Source organism: Vicugna pacos, chromosome 8 (assembly GCF_048564905.1).
Source record: "Vicugna pacos chromosome 8, VicPac4, whole genome shotgun sequence".
In the NCBI taxonomy this organism is placed as follows: domain Eukaryota; kingdom Metazoa; phylum Chordata; class Mammalia; order Artiodactyla; family Camelidae; genus Vicugna; species Vicugna pacos.
Genome location: NC_132994.1, coordinates 50,581,706 through 50,600,972, shown reverse-complemented (window position 1 = coordinate 50,600,972; position 19,267 = coordinate 50,581,706). Strand labels below are relative to the sequence as shown.

The 19,267-nt window shown below is 38.3% G+C and overlaps 1 protein-coding gene across 4 annotated transcripts in view; it reads right to left on the bottom strand.

Moving 5' to 3' along the window:
- The window catches only part of AKAP7 (A-kinase anchoring protein 7), a 105,004-nt gene that overhangs the window by 24,656 nt on the left and 61,081 nt on the right, over window positions 1-19,267 (bottom strand). The window contains exon 1 of one of the 4 annotated variants that reach the window (XM_072965876.1): window positions 6,826-7,071. The exons of 2 other annotated variants lie outside the window; for them this stretch is intronic. In XM_072965876.1, coding sequence (XP_072821977.1) covers window positions 6,826-6,874 — 49 coding nt within the window. In that variant the 5' untranslated portion in view covers window positions 6,875-7,071. Of the gene's footprint in view, window positions 1-6,825; window positions 7,072-17,146; window positions 17,228-19,267 lie in introns of those variants that run through there. One more of the 4 variants, XM_072965873.1, reaches the window with a different exon arrangement.

Below are 19,267 nucleotides of genomic sequence, written 5' to 3'. Positions count from 1 at the left end.
ATGCCAATACCAACTATCTAACCACAGAGTCAGGGGTGGGGATGCTGAGACACATAAAAAAAGTAAATCACCCTTTCTATCAGATTCTTATCAATTAGGTGATTTCTCGCTCTCTTAGGAATATGCAACCCTCTCTCCATGTACTCCAAGCATCCTGTTTTTACATTACTTCTCCCTGGCACAATGATTTTTCTGTATATACAACTGAGGTTTACAAATGTCCTTCACTAAATTCCTCAGTTTTGAGGGCAGTGTGTAGAAACAGAAAATTATAAGCCTCAAGTATCTTTGACTCAGCCTTTAGTAAAACGAGTATCATTTATATCCTAGTTAGCGTAGACTTTAAATTAAAACCATACTCGTTCTTTTTCTAAAAGCTATTTTTATTTATTTTTTACATTTTTTGGTGGGGAGGCAATTAGGTTTATTTTTATAATAAACATATTAATATTATGTTTAAAATATAACAGATAAAAATATTTATCTTTTTTTTTTAATGGAGGTACTGGGGATTGAACCCAGGACTCCGTGCATACTAAGGGCACACCCTACCACTGAGCTATACCCTCCCCCCATACTCATTCTTTATATTTTCATCATAGTTCAGTTTTTGCCTATGACCAATTGCTAAGGCAAAGAATTTTACTATACCTATGGAAAGGTTGGTTTTAATAGTTCCAAGGTCTGTTAGTTTATACCTTCGGCATTATAAACGTCTGTTATATGAAACTTTATTTGCTAAGTTGTTTGCGGTAGTAACTGGGTTTGCCTGCGTCAAGCTATAATCACTGCCTGTGAGAGGCAGTTGTGATAATTTCCACTCTGGGTGGTAGGTAATTAACTTTCACTGGACTTGGCTGACTTAGCCATGGTATGGAAGGGGTGTGGCTTTGCTCATTAGACCAAGAGCATCAAGATCTTTTATCTTGGCTTCTTCCCTTCAGGGCATGATAAATATTGGGACCCAACACATCTCTTTTTGAAAAGTCATGTAAATTAAAAAGAAATCCTCCAATAAGAGGGACCATATATCATCACTGTATCTTCATTAACACTGGGCTCAGAGCTTTCCAGATGTGATGTGCTCAACAATTTTCCTCCGTTGAGGTGAAATGAATTACTTACTCTTCATAATCGCTCTCACTTAAGGTTAAATTTCACTGCCACTAAAATGAAACATGAAAGTTCAGAAGAAATCAAAGAATTTTTACCTCTTCACTAGGTTTAGAAACATTTGTTCCAGAATGGGTGTACTCTTAACACCACTGAGTGCCCTCTAGAATGGTATCTGAACCCTTTTGGCTGCAGGTGACAAAAATTTAACACAAGCAAGTTAAACAAAGGAAAGGGGGAGGATTTATTGCTTCATATACTAGAGAAGGTCTTAGTCACAGCTGAACTCAGAGGCTCAAACGGTATCGTCAGAACTGTCTCCTCCTCTCTCCCCTGGCCTCCTCCTTCTGCGCTAGCTTCATTCTCAGCTTTCCCCCTGCTCCCTACCAGCTAGCAACGTCACGCTTACAGCCTTTCCACTCCCAGCCTACAAGGAAGACAGGCCTTCTACCAAATCTTATGGCAAACTCTGGTGGACTCAATTTGGACACGTGTCTCTCCCAGGGCAGGGAAGCAAGACATCATGAGGGGACAGAACCCCATGGAAAAGGGGAGGGAGAGCCCCCAGAGGAGGGGCAGCTACACAGATAAATGCTGGAAGTCAACAATTCAAGGTCTGAAATTCTAAGCCCCCTTTTCCTCATCCTGGGCATGACGGAAATAAAACCACAGTCTGCCAAGCTGACTTCTAAGGTGGCTACAGTTGTCCAGCACACTCTCATTCATTACAGAGGAATCATACTTAATACCGGGTCTATTTTAAGGCAACCACAGTGTCAGGTATTTTATAGACATTAGCTTATTTAATGCTCACGGTAAGCAGACATTTAAGAGGTGGGCAGAGGCATAGAGAAGTTACTTAGTATAGTAAATATGAGAGCCAAGGATGCAAGCTGAGTCTATCTGTCTCCCAAATCCCCTGCCTTCAGCACTGATACTTGGAGGGCTCTTTTGAGTTTCTTTACTGTGGGCATCAGAAGTTGGTAGATGAAGCTCAAAGACCTACATATTAGGCAGAGCCAACTTAACTAAACAGAAGGGAACGATCTACAGGAAGTGATTTATCAGATGCCCTGAAAGAGTTGCCTGAAATTCCTTTATTAGAGATTAGGCAAAGTCAATACAGCAGTTTAATTTATTATTTTACTACAAGTACTTCCCAAGATCACTTGGGATAATTCAGTCTTGTTAAATGCAAATGCTTGAGGCAGGGGTAATTTATGAAGCTTTCTTCTATTGTCCAAAACCTTGATGTACATCAGATTCCCCACTCCTTTTTTTGACACGGCCCCCAAGAAAGAAGACACAGGGACAGGTCATATCACACTGCGTGACAGGGCATCTGGGTAGAGCTCACAACAGCTGCGACTGCACCAGGGGCTGGGGAAAATTCTATAGCCTTCATACTCCCAATGAAACTTACTCAGCATTTGAGTATAGAGTCAGCAGCAAAAGGATATTCAGTTACCGTATAGCCTAGGGAACTAGCAAAGGGAATCAGGGAGGTAAGATAGGAATGGTAACTAGTAGCGCTTGCTCTAATGTTCCTATACTTAATTGTAGAAACATAAACCTCTTGGGTATATGTTATCTAATAAAGGCAAAAAATCTAATCTTTACTGCCTTTGGTTAAATGTTTTATATTGCACATTACTGCTGCTACCACAATATTACCCACAGAAATCTTACGTAAGATGTAGTCTTAGGTTATGAGGAGCACCACTGGCCCCATTGCGTTTCACCACTTCAGAAAAGGGGCAGCAGAGAAGGAACAAGCTGCCTGGGTTCCCAGGTTTGTGTCAGCCCATACCCCAGAGCATTCCTGGAGGACGATAGCCAATAAGTCCCTCAAAGCTATACACGCGTGCGCACACACACACACACACACACACAATGGAAAACTACTCAGCCATAAAAAGGAATGAAGTAATGCTATCTGCAGCAACATGGATGGACCTAGAGACTATCATATTAAGTGAAGTAAGTCAGAGAAAGACAAATATCATGAGATATCACTTATATGTGGCATCTTAAAAAAAAGATACAAATGAACTTATTTACAAACCAGAAATGGACTCACATTCACAGAAAACAAACTATGGTTACCAAAGGGAAAAGAGGGGAGGGATAAATTGGGAGTCTGGGATTAACGTATACATACTATTATATATAAAATAGGTAAACAACAAGGACATACTGTATGTATAGTACAGGGAACTATTTTCAGTACCATGTAATAACCTATAATGGAAAAGAATTTGAAAAAGAATATATATATATTCTTTTATATAGATATAACTGAATCACTTTGCCATATACCTAAAACTAATACAACACTGTAAATCAACTATACTTGAATTTTTTAAATTGTGTCTTGTTAAAGTATATATTACTACTATTATTTCTAGGGTCATGGATGATTAGAGCAAGAAAGTAACTAAGCTGTCAGGGTATCCAACCACTAGCTGTTTCATTGTCCCCTGTAGCACATCCCTACCAGTGGCTCTCATCTTATGCTTGACTATCTCCAGGGGCAGGAAACTACCGCAGGAGAGCGTCGGGTTCATCTGTGGACGTTCACTTATTTCATTCTACATAAAATGTACTTCAAAATAGGAAAGTTTGCAATAGGGAAAGAGCAAGTAAACTATTTTCTAACTGGTTATAGAGGTGTCTCTTTAGTTTATTAAGTTCTCTTTTCAGGTTTATTTAGTGTGACTGATGACTGCAGGAGCCAGTAAACCTGTGCAACAACACTCCTGTTCATGGACATCCCTTTCAGGAAGCTCACTATGAGAAATCAGGTAACTTAAAGAACATGAGTGCTATAGAAGAATTCAGCAAAAACCACGCTGGAGACTATCTACAACATTTGTTAATCCTACAGTATCTACAGGAATGTTTGATGTTAAGCATGTTCCTGTGTAGCAATAGGAAGTGCTTAATCTTCCAAGAAATACGCATTTATTGTCAGTATATTCTGTTGTGGCCAAAAAGCACACAGTTGGAGAAAATGTCAGCTGTTGGGATTTAAACAGAAACGGTCAAGCTGCTTTGTGCTGCATTAACTGGAAAAGAAATCATGCTAAGTTCTACTGTACTTGACCATTCACCCCATTATCAAGATTTCTGGGTGTGCAGACAGTTAACTTTCCACACAGACATAGGCCGTTGCACAACTAGTTGATTTAAAAAAAATCACTGTTTGCTGTTAACAGATTAAAATAGTAGCACTAAGAAATCAATTAAATGAGGATACTTTCTATTCACCACCACCACCAAGGCCAAAAGCAGGATAAAACAGCAGCGGGAGGGGAGAGGGGTCCCTGGGCTCTCACCACTTGGCCAGCCGGTTACATCCTTCCTGCATCTCTGCAGGGCTACAGAGAATGGGCTTCCCAACTCGCCTGTGTTTTAAAAATGATATCCACAGATTTATGCTTTCATCAAAAACTTGTTCAATTCTCCACCTGAGCTGTCCTCAGATGGTACACTCTAGGGCCATCGCCCTTTACAGCAGAATTAGCAGGCTGTAGGCATAAGAATTTTTGTGCTCTGCTCCCGGGAGGTCCTCACGGAATACGTGGTTCAGAGCAGGCTAACAAGGCTACTAGGTGGGGTCGCAAAGACGAGACCCAGAAGGTTACTGCACAATCCAGTAGCAAGATCAGCCCCTCCCGCACGTCACTATGGTTTCTTTTACATGCTATCAACACAACTCATGAGCTGGATATTTACAGTTGGTGCTAATTTACATGTGACTTGAGGCATGCTAGCTAATCAATTCTCTTTTTTTTTCCCCTCATGCCCCCTTTGTAAGTACTGGCAAACATGTATTATCAGCAGCGCAGCCGTGCTTGGCAGAGAAGCGTCTGTTTAGGCCATCCTGTAGCATTAAATTAAACACAGCATAAGAAGACAGCTGATGGTGTGTGTGAATGGCACGTGGAGCAAATCAGGAGAAAAACAATGAAGGAACAACAAAATCAAAGACAGATGAAAGAAAAGTGGGGAGAGAATGGCGATCAGGGGGCCAGTCAGGGTGAATGAGAGGAAAGGGCGTGTATTCTATTCATTCTCTGCAAAATTTTGTAACTTGAGAAAGTAAGCCCTGAAAAGCACTTTCTATTGGTCAATATTAAGAAACACTGTACGTAAAATAGAAGATTGCACCCCAAAGATCCCAGGTAAGAAAGACGGAAAAGAGAAAATTGCTCATGGAGGTAAAACTTGACTTGGGCTCTAACTGAGAAGACTGCTTACAGACAGAGGAAGAGAGAAACACAAGGAAATCAGGCACTCCAAGAAAACCTGGAGCGGTGGAATAGGAAGTGGAGGAGGTATGGAAAGAACTCACCCTTCCTACATCCGTCCAGACCAGGGTTTTTCAGACAGAGATCCTCCTCAAGAAATCAATCCATCAACCAAAATCCTCAGGAACTACAAATGAATCATTCTGACAAATATCTGAGAAGTTTCAGGCTGCCAAATGAATACCAATGCTCATTGGTAGAGAATGAGCAATTCTGTTGTAAAGTCATCTCAGGCTTTAAGATCAAGACTATCGAGTGCTGCACAGTATCATTTTCACAAGTCAAATTTAGAGCCCACAACTGGGCTCTTGTTAGTAAGCAAAGGCTCCAGTCTCCCAACATTTATTCCAAAGCATTCCCGGAAGGTTTCTTGTAAAAACTGGCCTATTTCCCGAGTGAATAGGTATAGGATATGTATTAATTATATTTAAGCCTGTCCCTGGCTAGTTTCCTGAGGAAGAAGTAGCAGGAAATACAAGTCGGATGTGGATCTTTGAGTATCTGAAGCAGATATCGTGAGATTCTATTGACCTATTTAAATTTATTTAAATAAAGCACTGACTGATGTGACAGAAATGTGGCTGCAAATTTTAGCATGTCTGTCTATGAACATTTTATTGGAAAAAAAGTTTTAAAAATTCAATATTTGGGGGCAATTAGTACAAAGCAAATTCTATTCAGCACACTCATTAAAACGCCTGTCCATACTGTTTTTAACAAAGTTGAAATACACATAAGCCAGAGAGGAAGAAATTTCAGTGCAAATGTCATCACTTTAAGTACTATTTTCCAGGCCATAAGCAGATGTGGAAGCTGGCTGACATTAGTTTAAAAATATTCAATGAGGTTTTTGCAGAAACCAAAGTGGCATCACTTGTTTGAAGGGTATAACAGTTACACCTGAATCCCCTACACGGAGAACAAAGCAGAGGACACATGGAAATATCTGCAAATGTATAATATACATCATTTTAGAGCCAGCTTTGCTTCTCTATCTGTCATTATTGAGCATTGCTCTGAAAATATCCCAATTTCAGATAAGAGAAATGAAGTCTGGCTTGGATAATACAACACATTATATGCAGTGATATAAAGGAACTCAAAACTAAATTCTGACTCTAGAGAGTGTGATAATAATGAGCTGTAAGAATACCAAGAGATGAAAATGAAAAATTACTTTTCAGTATTTCCTGTCTTTTCAGAGCCTATTTACTGAGTTACTGTACTTTGACAGTTAATTATTAACTACACACCTACCATTCTTTTAAGAAATGCACATGAAAAATCACAGCTCATTATTCTGCTATCTTTCCCGTAAGAAAAAACCAAAACTACCCCTAAAAAGACAGCCACACAAAACAGCCTACTCAGGATTCTGCACAGTACAAATCACACTTACTGATTTTTTCCTCATCTCTTGAGAAAGGAAAGCAGCAGAGCTGGCCCATGGCACTGGTGCTCGCTCTCCTGCCCGGCGTTCTCGTCCCTGGCCACCCCGAAGAGCAACTGCGGCTGATCGCGCGGTCAGCGAGCACACCCTGCCTCCTCCACTCCGCGGAGCAGCACGCGGAGCACGGGGCGCCGATGCACAGGATGCTCGGCCGGCAGAGGCAGAGGAGAGGGAACTCGCTGCAGCGAACAGAAAGGCTCCACCTCCCCTCGCTCCAGCCCAACGCAACTGCTCCGGGACTGGCTTTCAGGGAAAGAAGTGGCCATATGCTCGCCTAAATCTCACAAGACTGGGAGCTCTCACCCTGAGACGCGTGCCACGTGCGCTGTGCAGCTAACTGTATGTGTCTTTAAGAAAGGTAACCCAGCACAAGACACAAGGAGTCCCTTCTCCTGCAGACGACTAGGGTAATTACACAGGGAAATTCAAAGGGGAGAAAACCCCCATATTTTCTGTCTGCTATTTAAAGAGGAAGAGCTTTCTTTTACCCTCAAGTGATTTTTGTGTCTTTGCTTATCAAATAGGGTAAAAGGTTGCAGAACAGGTAAAACACAACTTGAATGAAGTACCATGAAGCACTTAAAAAACTGCAAGGACTATATAAATGACAAGGAGGCGGGGAGCAGCAAAAGGGAACATCAACTGTCTGCACTTTACAGCACATCTTTTAAATTTAAATACCTGCTTTCTGAAACACTACTTTGTTCCTCTATTAAAACATTAAATCAATCTGGTGAATTCTGATATTAGAGCATTAAATATGTCCATAGCCCCCCAAATACCCCACATCTAGAAGCATCACTGAGAAGACCAGAGATAATGGCATCTTTCTGAATGAAAACACAAGGTGGTTAAGCAAATTCCAGGACAGCAAAACAACTGATTTCAAAACATGGTATATTTTGAACTCCATGACACTAGATCTTTGATTTCATAGACTTGTTCTAAATCTGTTACCCTGTATAGGCAAGAGCCTTATTTTATGACACTGTGGGAAGGAAAGACTGTTCACAGTGCCAGGAATACCATCTAAATTCCTACTTTACTCCTCTACTTCCCAGTGAGGCACTCACACCCATTTACCAGGTGTTGGAAGGAGAGGGCACTGGACGGTGATGAAAACTTCTTGTGGTCCTAGATGCAGTGTGTCTACTCTTCTACTCATCTGAACAAAAAGAATGTGCAGCCCAGAAGAACAAAAATTGTCAATTTTTAAAATCTTAAACATTACTTTTTGTGTTAAAGAAATCTTTGCAGTGAACAGTCCTCACTGAGGAATAAGCGTACTCCCCACATCCCCCATCACTGACATTGGTGCCGTGATACGATCTTCAGAAACAAAAAGCCAGAGGTTTGAATCTCAGATTTGTCAGGTGTTAACAGTTCTGAGACTCTGACCTCTTGTCAGAGTTTCGATATCTTCCTCTGTAAATCAGCTAAGTTCATCATAGTTTTCATTTGTTGTTGCAGGGTAGGTAGGGCAGGGAGGAGGGAAAGGAGAAGAGAACAGACTGTCTGAGCACTGCTATCTACATGCACCTCAGTCCTTCCAGCACCAGCTAGCAATCTCACCTCTTTTTCTAATATCTGGCCCGTTAGCTGCCATCTTGAGTTACTGCTTATACACGTAACCTCTGAGCAAAAAAGCCCCTCACTCCAACGCAGTGTCCAAAGGATAATATTCTGTGATGACCCCTACCAACTTCACTTTATGAATTAGTCCTTGTTGGCACTACTACTGAAAACGTGCAATTAAGAATGAAATACAAACTGCGTCATTAGCTCAGTAACAGTGTGTATCTCAGGATATCCGGCAATCCAAGGGGGGCTATAAAATGTTGGAGACTTTCTTTTCATAAGCATTAAAAGTGAATTAACCATAATAAAAGATTAGAAAACAACTGAGACATTCAAGACAGACTGGCTTTTAATTGTGCAAATAATTAGCACATCAATTAACCACAAAGAAAGGATGGAGTGGGGAGTTAATTAGGTTTATTTATTATTTATTTATATATTTTTAATGGAGGTACTGGGGATTGAACCCAGGACCTTGTGTATGCTAAGCATGCCCTCTACCACTGAGCTATACCCTCCCCCTCAATGGAGTTTTTCAGAGGGTTAACAAACTCCTTTCAGTAATATATAGAGATCTACCATAACTATAAGAAGATTAGTAAAAGAAGTAAGGTTACTCTTAATAAGAAAATATATCTGATATGATATCATCTTCATAAATTTAAAAACAATCTTTTTATAGTTTTCTCACAGGCTTGACTACAAAGTATGACTAGGACAGTTGCTTATATCTTCAATAATTATCTGAATTTTTATCATAATGGTTCAAATGGCAGGAATAAAACTAAAAAGTATGAAGGGGTGGCAGCTGCCTCTTCTCCATGTACTTTGAAATATCAGCTCTGATTATTGTCTCCAGTGGGAAAATATAATTCTTAAGTATGACCAAAACCTCTAGCCTCAGTGTCATTGGTTGGCTTTATTGTCTGCCTATAACTGAAAACACACATGTTTGGATTTCTGAGCAACTTTGCTGTAAAAGTCTGACTCAAGATAAAGAAAAAAAAACTCATTGTAAAATTCTGAGTCCATAAAGCTGTACAAATTACCAACTCTTCGGAGACCTCCAATTCATTAAGAAAGGAAATCTGAGTTTGACATCTTATAGAAACACATGAGAAAGAAAAAGAAAATGTTCCTTTATTCAAAAAAATGGAGAGAAAGAGGACATTAAATCATGAAGTATAAAAAGAAGGAAAAAGTGCTTTATCCCTTTAAATCCTGGAACCAAGCCTTAGGAGACATGAAGCACAAAAGACACACTTTAGGAAGATTTCCTTATAAAGCAGGTAGCACACTCATGGAAACTCTTATGCCAAGAAATGTCAGTTTCAGTGAAAAGTCACATAAGTTCAAGAAGTGCCTGACAATTTATGGAAACACAACTCATGAAAATTAGGATGTTTTGGAATATATCCCCAATTTGCATGTTGACATCAGGGTGCCAAGACACAAAGAAATAACCAGGGCTTGAGGAAGGCTGGATGGATTTCACTCAATATTGTATTCTGTTTCTGTATGTTCTTGTAAAACCAAATTTCAATTCTCAATAATCAATCTGCAATAAACATGTATCACTCAGATCCAACAGATGCTCCTCCCTTGTTTGTTTAGCCACTGCTTCATCTATGTAGCCATTTGGTAACAAAGGGCAAAGTTCTGAAACTACATCATTAAATACTGGTATTTAAAAGCTAGTCTTACCAGTCAGTGTCTGTCTGCAAGGGAAAGAGGCTGAAAAAATTACAACTGAAAAACTTTAAGGATTATCTGTAAATCTCACTGGTAAAATCCTTCTTAATTACCAGGTAAAAGAGATAATGATAACTGAAATTTGGGAGCCAAGAATTATTTTTTACTATTATTCCTACTTTAGTCATATTTTCAACAAAGACTTTTTAACTTCTCTCAGTTGTTTTTCTCAAAATCTGAAAGTCATAGGTATTTGTATTTGAAATTTGCCATATGCTGTACAATTTCAGTATGTAACTGGAAAGAGAATGTGTTTTTTCCTATATAGGAAGCACAGGAGAAAAACGTAACATGGCATGTACAGCACATGTGCTTTTAGGAAAGGAGAAGGAACAACCAGATATCCAGAGCTATGGAAGAAGTCCTTCCTTACCTACCAATCCATAATGGTCCTTCCTAAATCTCTGTGGATGCTTTCCTGTTTAGTACCAGTTTTCAAATGCCTCTTTCGTGCTAATTATCCGGTCAGTTCTTTTCTATGTGGCCCAACCTTAAACAAAGTATGTAGTTGAAGCCTTTTCCTTAATTGGTGAGGAATAAATTAGAAATAAAATTAGAAATAAATTCTATCTCCCTGCTCAAAGAACAGCTATCCTGAGGTCAAAGGTTGGCAGAAGAGCTGAAAAGTTAGTGTTTACACGGACACCCTGAATTAATTTTATACCACTTTATCAATTCAGTTTGATTCCAGGCACTATTAAACACTGAGTATGTGCTACTATGATAATCACATCATCTCTTGGGGTGAAGTTAGCTTATTTTTTTAAATGGAGGTTTTTTTTTTTTTTTTTGGAAGTATTGGGGATTGAACCCAGGACTTCATGCATACTAAGCATGTGTTCTGCCACTGGCTATACCCCTCCCCTAGGTAAAGTTAACTCTTCAGTGCAGTGGTACAGCCAGAGAGGTGAGAGACAGCAGGGCCAAAGGAGGGTGAGAGGCCCACATTTGTAGGCATGCGCAGGAGGGAGCAGGAGGCAGGTCAGCAGTCCTACTGCGGTAAATCCCACCTGACAGTTTTATGAAGGCAGTGCAGTACCAGGAGGACAAAGGCCAGTAACAGTCATCTACTCCAGATAGACACTATACAGGTCTGCTTTTTATGGCCTTCCTTTGCAGGCATTGACAATGGAATCACAAAAACTGACATAAGTTACTTACTCAAGGGCAAGTTAAATGTTTGCATGTTAAAACCTTTAAAAAAAAAAAGGAAAAAGGGAAGAATATACTTAATCTGCAGACCAGTATTTATATTATCTGACATGGCTGCTTTCTTATTCAAGTGGCTTTAATCCTTTAATGCCCTGAACCTTTCAGAGAAGAAGCAACCTCCTTCACAGGAAGAAAAAATGTATTTCAAAAAGCTAGTAGGACCCAATGAGTAGGTTTTATTTGTAGTTTAACAATGTAAACCATAAAAAATCTGGTTCTACAGTTCTCAGCTTATTGGGTTTTTTCACGAGTCCTAATTGTTCTTGTTGTAGAATATCCTCAATCTACATTTAGCTCTCAAAGTGGTCTCCTGTTTGACTTGGGGCAACGCAACAGTCACATTTCCTCCTATGTAAAGGATTTAAAGACTTAAAATAAAAGATGTTTTAACAACTCAGTACATAATTATTAAAGCTTTTTTCTCTAATAACACTTAAAGGGATAAGGAAGAATGAAAGTGAGTCCCCAAGATAATGAAAAGAAAATTCTCTTATACTAGACAAGATGCAGTTAAATCAAAGATTGGTTTTGGCAGGTCTCAGAATCTGTCATGATTCACCACAGCCTCGGTTGACATTCACCTGATACACTATGTCAGCATTCATTCTGTTTATAGATACATCTAACATGCTTTAGTAATTATTAGAACTGTGTTTAAATACCTATAAAACCAAAGAACTGAGTCTATTTTCTGTTAATCCATTTCTTAATTCACATCTGAATTCTTTATCTATTAGGATGCATTCAGCTGCAAGTAACAAGAACTCCTGTTTCAAATGGTTAAAAGGTTAAAAAAATTTTTTTTAATGTCATGACCTCCTATAATCAGAGACAGAACTGCTCTAGAGTTGGTTAATTCAGGGCCTTCAGAAGACGATCTAGATTCACCTTTCCAGTCTCCCATACTCAGCACATGGGCTTGAAGTCACTTAGTGTCCCCGTGGTGAAGATAGCTGCTAAGTCCAGGGATCACATGTGTACTCAACAATTTCTAGCTGAAAAAAATGATGTTCTCTTCCCAAGGAATTACACATCATCAAGAATACTGTTCTCTAAGGTCTCAAGCAGACCTCCCCTCACTTGTCAGAACTGGGTCACATGCCACTTTCTAAACTAATCCCTGGCAGAAGAATGGAACCGATCATCACCCGCAAAGTTAAAGTCGAGCCCAGGTGCCCTGCATCCCACTGCCTCACAGGGAAGGGAAGGCTCTCTCTGCCAGTAGGGAATTAGGACAGGAAGAGAATGAACTGAGAACCACTAGTGTCCATTAGAGTTTTATATATAATTTTTAATAAAAATCTACTGTTATTTACTGTTTGTCAGTTAAAATTAGAAAAGTGCTTGAAAGTGTCTGTAAAAAATTCTATAAAGCAAAAACAGAAAAAAAAAGCCCTAAAAAGTAAGTCAAAAAGGGCGACATGCTAATTTAAAGAAAAACCTATCATGTAAGATAAATGTGTGTCACACTTGTAAACTTAATTCTCACTAAAAATGCATAGTTAGAACAAAACTGTGAACTCCCTTTCTATAAACTATATTGTGCTAAGACTGACTTCTTAGAATTTTTTTCTTTGATCAGAGCTGCAAGCAATGAAAATATATTTGGCAGCTATAATTTCCTGGTACGAAATATAAAACATGATGATCAAATGTGGTTTCCTTTACTCACAGATAAAGACAGAATATTCCCCTGAATACCTAGTCAACAGAAGAGCAAATAGAGTCACCATGAAGGACATGACAAAATGTTGTTCTGTTAGCTACAGTTAGGGCTTTAGGTATTTCATACAAAACATAATAAAGTCAGATAAAAGATCCAAGGACTTTTGTGGATTAACAAAAAAAAGAGAATTTAAACTTCAAAAAGGGAAATAAGTATACTCTGTGTTACTTTAAAACTCATTACTTCCCCCTTTCTTTTAACCAGAACAAATTTCTCCATAAAAGGAGCAAACTTGAATAGCAAAGGGGCATTTTTATGGCACTGCTGGCCAGACCCCATAGACCAACAGGAAACAATAAGTAGATTTGTCATATTTGCTTAAATAATTTGCACAACCTTTTATCTCCATCCTAGCCCCTTTGTTTAAGGTCTCTTTCCTTCCTCTACAATAGTTTTCTCAGATAACTAGCTACAAAACTAGTCTGAAGTCCCAGGATTCCCAGGTAACTCTCAGCTATTTCATTCATCCACACAGCTTTAACTACCAACCTAATACCACTGAATCCCATATCCATCTCTCAGGTAAGTCACCTATGTCCCAGACCTCCTTCCTGGACATGCCACTTGATCAGCCCACAGGTGCTTTAATATGTATGAAACTGAACCCATCATCTTCCTGTCACCAATACTGTTTTCTCATTATTATCTTCCACATTGGTGTAGGGCACTACTGTCTACCAAGCTATCTAAACCCCGAATCTGGGAGCCACCCTGGACTTTCCCCTGTCTTTCACAATCCACCCTAAACCTGAAAATACCTCTCCTCCTGCCTGCCTCCACGTGCAGGGCACCCCTCATTCCTCATATCCACTGCAAACGCTCAGGGCAGCTCTCAGCACCTGCCCTGTCCTTTTTCATTTGTTGATTCTCTCCTGCTCCCTCTCACCATCATGCTTGTATATGACTAGCTGTGTGACCTTTCTAAAGCACAGATCTGATCACTGCAAGCTCCAAATTTTTTATGGTTCCCACTCCCGACAAAATAAAATCTGAATGAAGAGCTTAACGATAAGTAATTCGTGTACAGAGTGAAATACGCACCCTCCTCTGGGTCACTTCTCAGCCTGGAAAATATCTCCCTTTCACCTGGCTCCCTCCCAACATTCTTATCTTTCAGCCCGAATCTTTCCTTTTCTGTGTAGCCTTTCCTGACAATCCCAGGCCGAGTGACAAGTACTCTCAGTGGTTCTCATTAACTTCATCAAACTCATTATCACCTTAAATTGTAATGGTTTGTGTGTATGGCCTCCCACTAGAAAGCAAAGTCTGTGAGAGTAGGGTTCGTATTGGTCCATCTTTGATCTTCAATATGCCTGGCACTTGGAATGTTCAATAAATACCTGATCAATTAATTCCACACAAATAAGTTACAAGAACCCAAAAGGAACTGAAGAAGTTTTAAAATCAAAGAGGAGTCCTTGTGTGCCCAGCCAGCAGCTCTCCTAAAGCCCCAAGGGAGCTCGGATGACCTGATAGCTCAGGCGGTATGATCAATCCCAGGTTCACTGGGCCAGAGGCGGACAACCCAGAGCCATTTACTCACTACAATCATATTCCCCCTTCCAATTCCTACTTTAAGACTAGATATAGAACAAAAGAATACAGAGGAACTGAGTTTTCAGACAGAGCAGAGCAATGAGAAATTCATGACTTCTCTACCAATCAATCAGATGCAATAATAATCAAAGTCTAACTTTGGCAAAGTCTAAACAATTTAACACAAATTAGAGAACTTACAAATTGTAATGATGGAAGAAACTTCACGAGTCACTCAGATCTCCAGCTTAGATGCCCTCATAAATGGTACCCTCTCTTCCATCTTAAAAGAAGTTCAGTAAAGATATTTTACAAATCCCTTAACACCTTGTTCCAGGATTTAACAATCTTTTAGAGCCCAAAGTTTTTCCTAATTCCTAGAAGGGTGCACTCCTTGTAAAGACTAAAAAGAGGCTGACTGTTTTTTTTCCTTTTAAATTAACCCTTCCTTAAAGAGTCACTCTTAAACCTTTTCTGTCCTAGATTTAAGAATTCTACATACAATTTGCAATAAAAACAGCAGTAATAATGGGCACTATAAAGAACACTGAGATAGTGTCAGACTTGACGCTAAGTGCTTTTCATCACTGTCTCATTCAGTCCTCACAACATCCTCATGAGGTAAGCATCACTATTAGTCCCATCTTACAGATGAGTTTAGGGTTATTAAGTAACAGGCACAAGGCTGCCTAGCTGGGAAGTGGCAGTGACCATTAGAATATGATCTGTCTGAATCTAGGAACTTCTAAGTCACTATGCTTCTCTCTCTACAGTGTGTGCTCTCTCCCCAGTATTCTGCATCCTTTCCAGTTCTTCTGTGCTTCACTGAAAATGGAGAAGAATTTGAGTTTCACATGTCTATCACTTGTGAGTTCACATTATCCAATTAATTTTTTTAAATAACACTATGTTAAATAGAATAGATTTGCCTACTTTGTTTTTTCCACAGCCCCCAAAAAGAATTAAGTCAATTTTTATCTTTACTATTGTATTTATATACATAAATTATATATAAATATATATATGCAATATATTACATAAAGCATATTTATATATATATGCACTTTTATTTTTGAAATGCACCAATGTTAGTCCCATGTCAATTTTTATGGAAAGCATTAAGAACAATGCAAATCTATAATAACTTTTATGGAGGGAGGTAATTAGGTTTATTTATTTAGTAGAGGTATTGGGAATTGAACCCAGGACCTCAGGCATGCTAGGCATGCACTCTACCACTGAGCTGTACCCTCCCTCCAAATCTATAATAACCTGAAATGGGTTTCTGATGTTAGGAAAGTGCTGTTGCAATAAGCGTTCTTGTATAACTAGTACTGGTTATTAATCTTAATAACTAACAGTTTTATAACATTATATTTCAGGTACTGTGCTAAGTACTTTCAAAACATTAATAAACATTAATTATTTTAGTGGAAAAATATATTAGAGGCAACTAGGCAATGTGATGGGCAAGTGAGCCATAACTTTTGGCAACTGGAAGGTCTCCTAACACTAATTTCCTTTATCTGAATGGCTTCTTTTGACCACAGACTCTGCCCTTCAGTCATTTCATTCACTTATTTTTCTTTTTATTTGGAAATCAATATATACTTTATGGTTTCAATATATACTTTATGGTTTAAGTGTTAAATACACTTAAATCAAAGGCTTTAAACATAAACCATAAAACTACAAACTATCACCGTATCACTCTAACAGTGATGCTAAATTTGTCAGATAGCACCACATAGCACTGCCCCTTTAGTACGTAAGGTTCCCAAGGCATCTGATATAAATCATAAGGTTTGAAATCAGGCCAACAGATGGTTGGATTTTCAAAATAGCCTGAGCCACAGCTGCCACTTTGTGTTAGCATCAGATTAATAGCTGATACACCAGTTAAAATACAGTGAGCCATCACTAAGATTAATTTCCTCAGTTATGTATCCTGAAATTTTCTCTGACTCAAGCAGATCTAAAGAAATAAGCTGAGAGTTTCAAAAACTATCAGTTGCTTTTCATTTTTATTAGGGGCATAACAATGATATTTCAAACACTTTCTTTGTAGAAGACAGGTTTCATCAAGAAAACATGTAAGAGCACAATTAGATTACAAAAAGGAACAAGATTGGCATTTGAAATATAATATTTTACCTCGTCAAAGGTTCTGCTTTTAAAGAACATTATGCTTTCTAGGTAAGATGATGTAAGTGCTAGATAAACTGCGATACTCTTGGATTCCTTTTATCCCAGCTTTTATCCTACACTTACAGGTGTACCATTTGGATTGTAAACTATATGGTCCCTCAATTTCTGTGTCTCAAAGTAAATAATTAAATAATGGTTTTACTCAGCACTTATTAAATTACTTGATAATTTTGCACAAAGAAGATTTCCAACTGCTAAAGTTTTCCAGTGGAATAAAAATGTACAGATCCCTTAGATAAACTGTGTCTTCACTTTTCCCTCTTCTAACATGCTTGAAATAGATTCATTTTAATTGGTCTAAGTAGAGGTGAAATTTCCTTAAGTCCTCTCCCTGTCAGCCTGTGCAAAGGAAAACAAGACAAATTTTTTTGGTCCTGCCCACCACAAAAGAGACATTCCTAAATTGTAGAATAAAAATTTCACATAATACTGATTTTTAAATGCATCATTTCATATAGATACGCTATTGTCAGTCTTGGGTATTTTTGTACTTGGTAACAGTTTTACCACAGAATGCTTAAACAGACATTTAAAAGGGGTGGACAAGAAAAATTAAGGACAGAGGAATCAAACAAGTTAACATTTTACAGAGAGATAATTAAGTAGCCATCAAAATTCATTTGTTCAAACAAAAGGTGGAACTATTGATCAAAATTAAGTTTGGAAAGCAGTCTGAGGATTACATTTTTTCTTAGTTTTATTGGACCCATGAACTAAAGCGGGAGTTCTTAAATGTTTTGGCCTCAGGACTCCTTTACACTCTTAAAACTTATTTATAATCTCCCCCTACCAAAGGCTTTTGTTTATTTGCATTATATAGTCAATATTTATCACATGAGAAATTAAAACAGAATTTTAAAAAAATGTATTTATTCATTCACTTCAAAATATCAATAATAAACCACTGTATGTTATCCTAAAAAAGTTTCATAAAAAAAGTGTATTTTTAATTTAAAAATTTATAGTGAGATGAATGGCATTATTTTACATTCTTGCAATTTCTTTAATGTCTGGCTTCCTCAGACAGCTTTATCCTCATATCTGATTCTGCATTCAGTCTGTTGCAATACTATTTCATTTGAAGTGTAAGAAAAATCCAGCCTCAGACAGAAATATAGTTGGAAAAGGGAGAAGGATAATAGCCTTTCCAGATAACTGTGGACATTCTTCTTTGATATTATATCAAAACGTGACAAGTTGTAGATTCTTAAAGTTCAGCTGCAACGTGGAATCTCAAAAACGTATCAATGAACTTTTCATGCTCTTTACAGTTAAATCTTTTGGTCTATCTTGAACTTATAATGGCTCTCTTATACACGCATATCTTTGTAACAAACATGCATTGGTCATCTTAAAAATACTGACTCAGTGAGTTATGCAAACATCCCGTATTTGATGCATTTCATTATACAACATCAAAATTCATTATCACTCACCTCGTTAGAAAAGTCTTTAAGTATGGACTGCAAAGGGGAACAAATAAACTTTTGGGAGTGAAGAAAATGTTCAGTATCTTGGTGATGGTAATGGTTTCACAGGTGTAGACATGCTAAAAACTCATCAAGCTGTACACTTTAAATAGGTACAGGTTTTGCATGTAAGTTATACCTCAATAAAGTAAAGACAGATAGTGTGATAAAAACAAACTGGGAAAAGGGAGTTCAATATTCCACTCTGTGGTCCCTACTTTTGTGTATAAAATTTTCCATAGTATAAAGTGGGGCAAAGTCTTTAAGTTTAGGAATCTGTCAACTCATGGTAATAGACCACAGTTTTCTAAAATTCTTATCATTGCCTGAAAGCTTGAATTTTATCACTAGCAGTAAATCATGTCAGTTGTCCTTGATGTGACAGGTGCATTGATTTTCAAGAAAATGTCTGCCAAATGCCCAAGTATGAAAATGATAGTTTGTCTGTGGATCATTTTTCAAGAGAAAATGGTGTTCCACGAAAGTGTCTACTTTAGCTCACAGCTTAACCAACCATACAGCGCTTTTCCTTAAGTCAGCCTCCTACTTCAACATGCAGAGGTGCTTTGTGAGCACCTCCCATTTTTGTTACACGAATATTAAGCAGGCACATTCTCAAAGGTTGAGATTAAATACAATTAACAATTTTTACTACTCAGCAAGAACATTCTTATGTGAAACTGGCTTTTAAAAACATTTTTTAACTGCAATTGCCTCGACTCACACTGGCCACCCACAGTTTTACCCACAATTGCTTTTGCATCATCAGTGTAAATGTTAACCCAGAGGAAAAGGCAAATGGTATCTTAGTATTATTATAAAAAAATAGTTTTGCCATCACAGGCCCTAAAAGTGTCTCAGGGACTGCCAGGGGTCCAGGGATCAAACCTGTAGAACTACTGAACTAAAG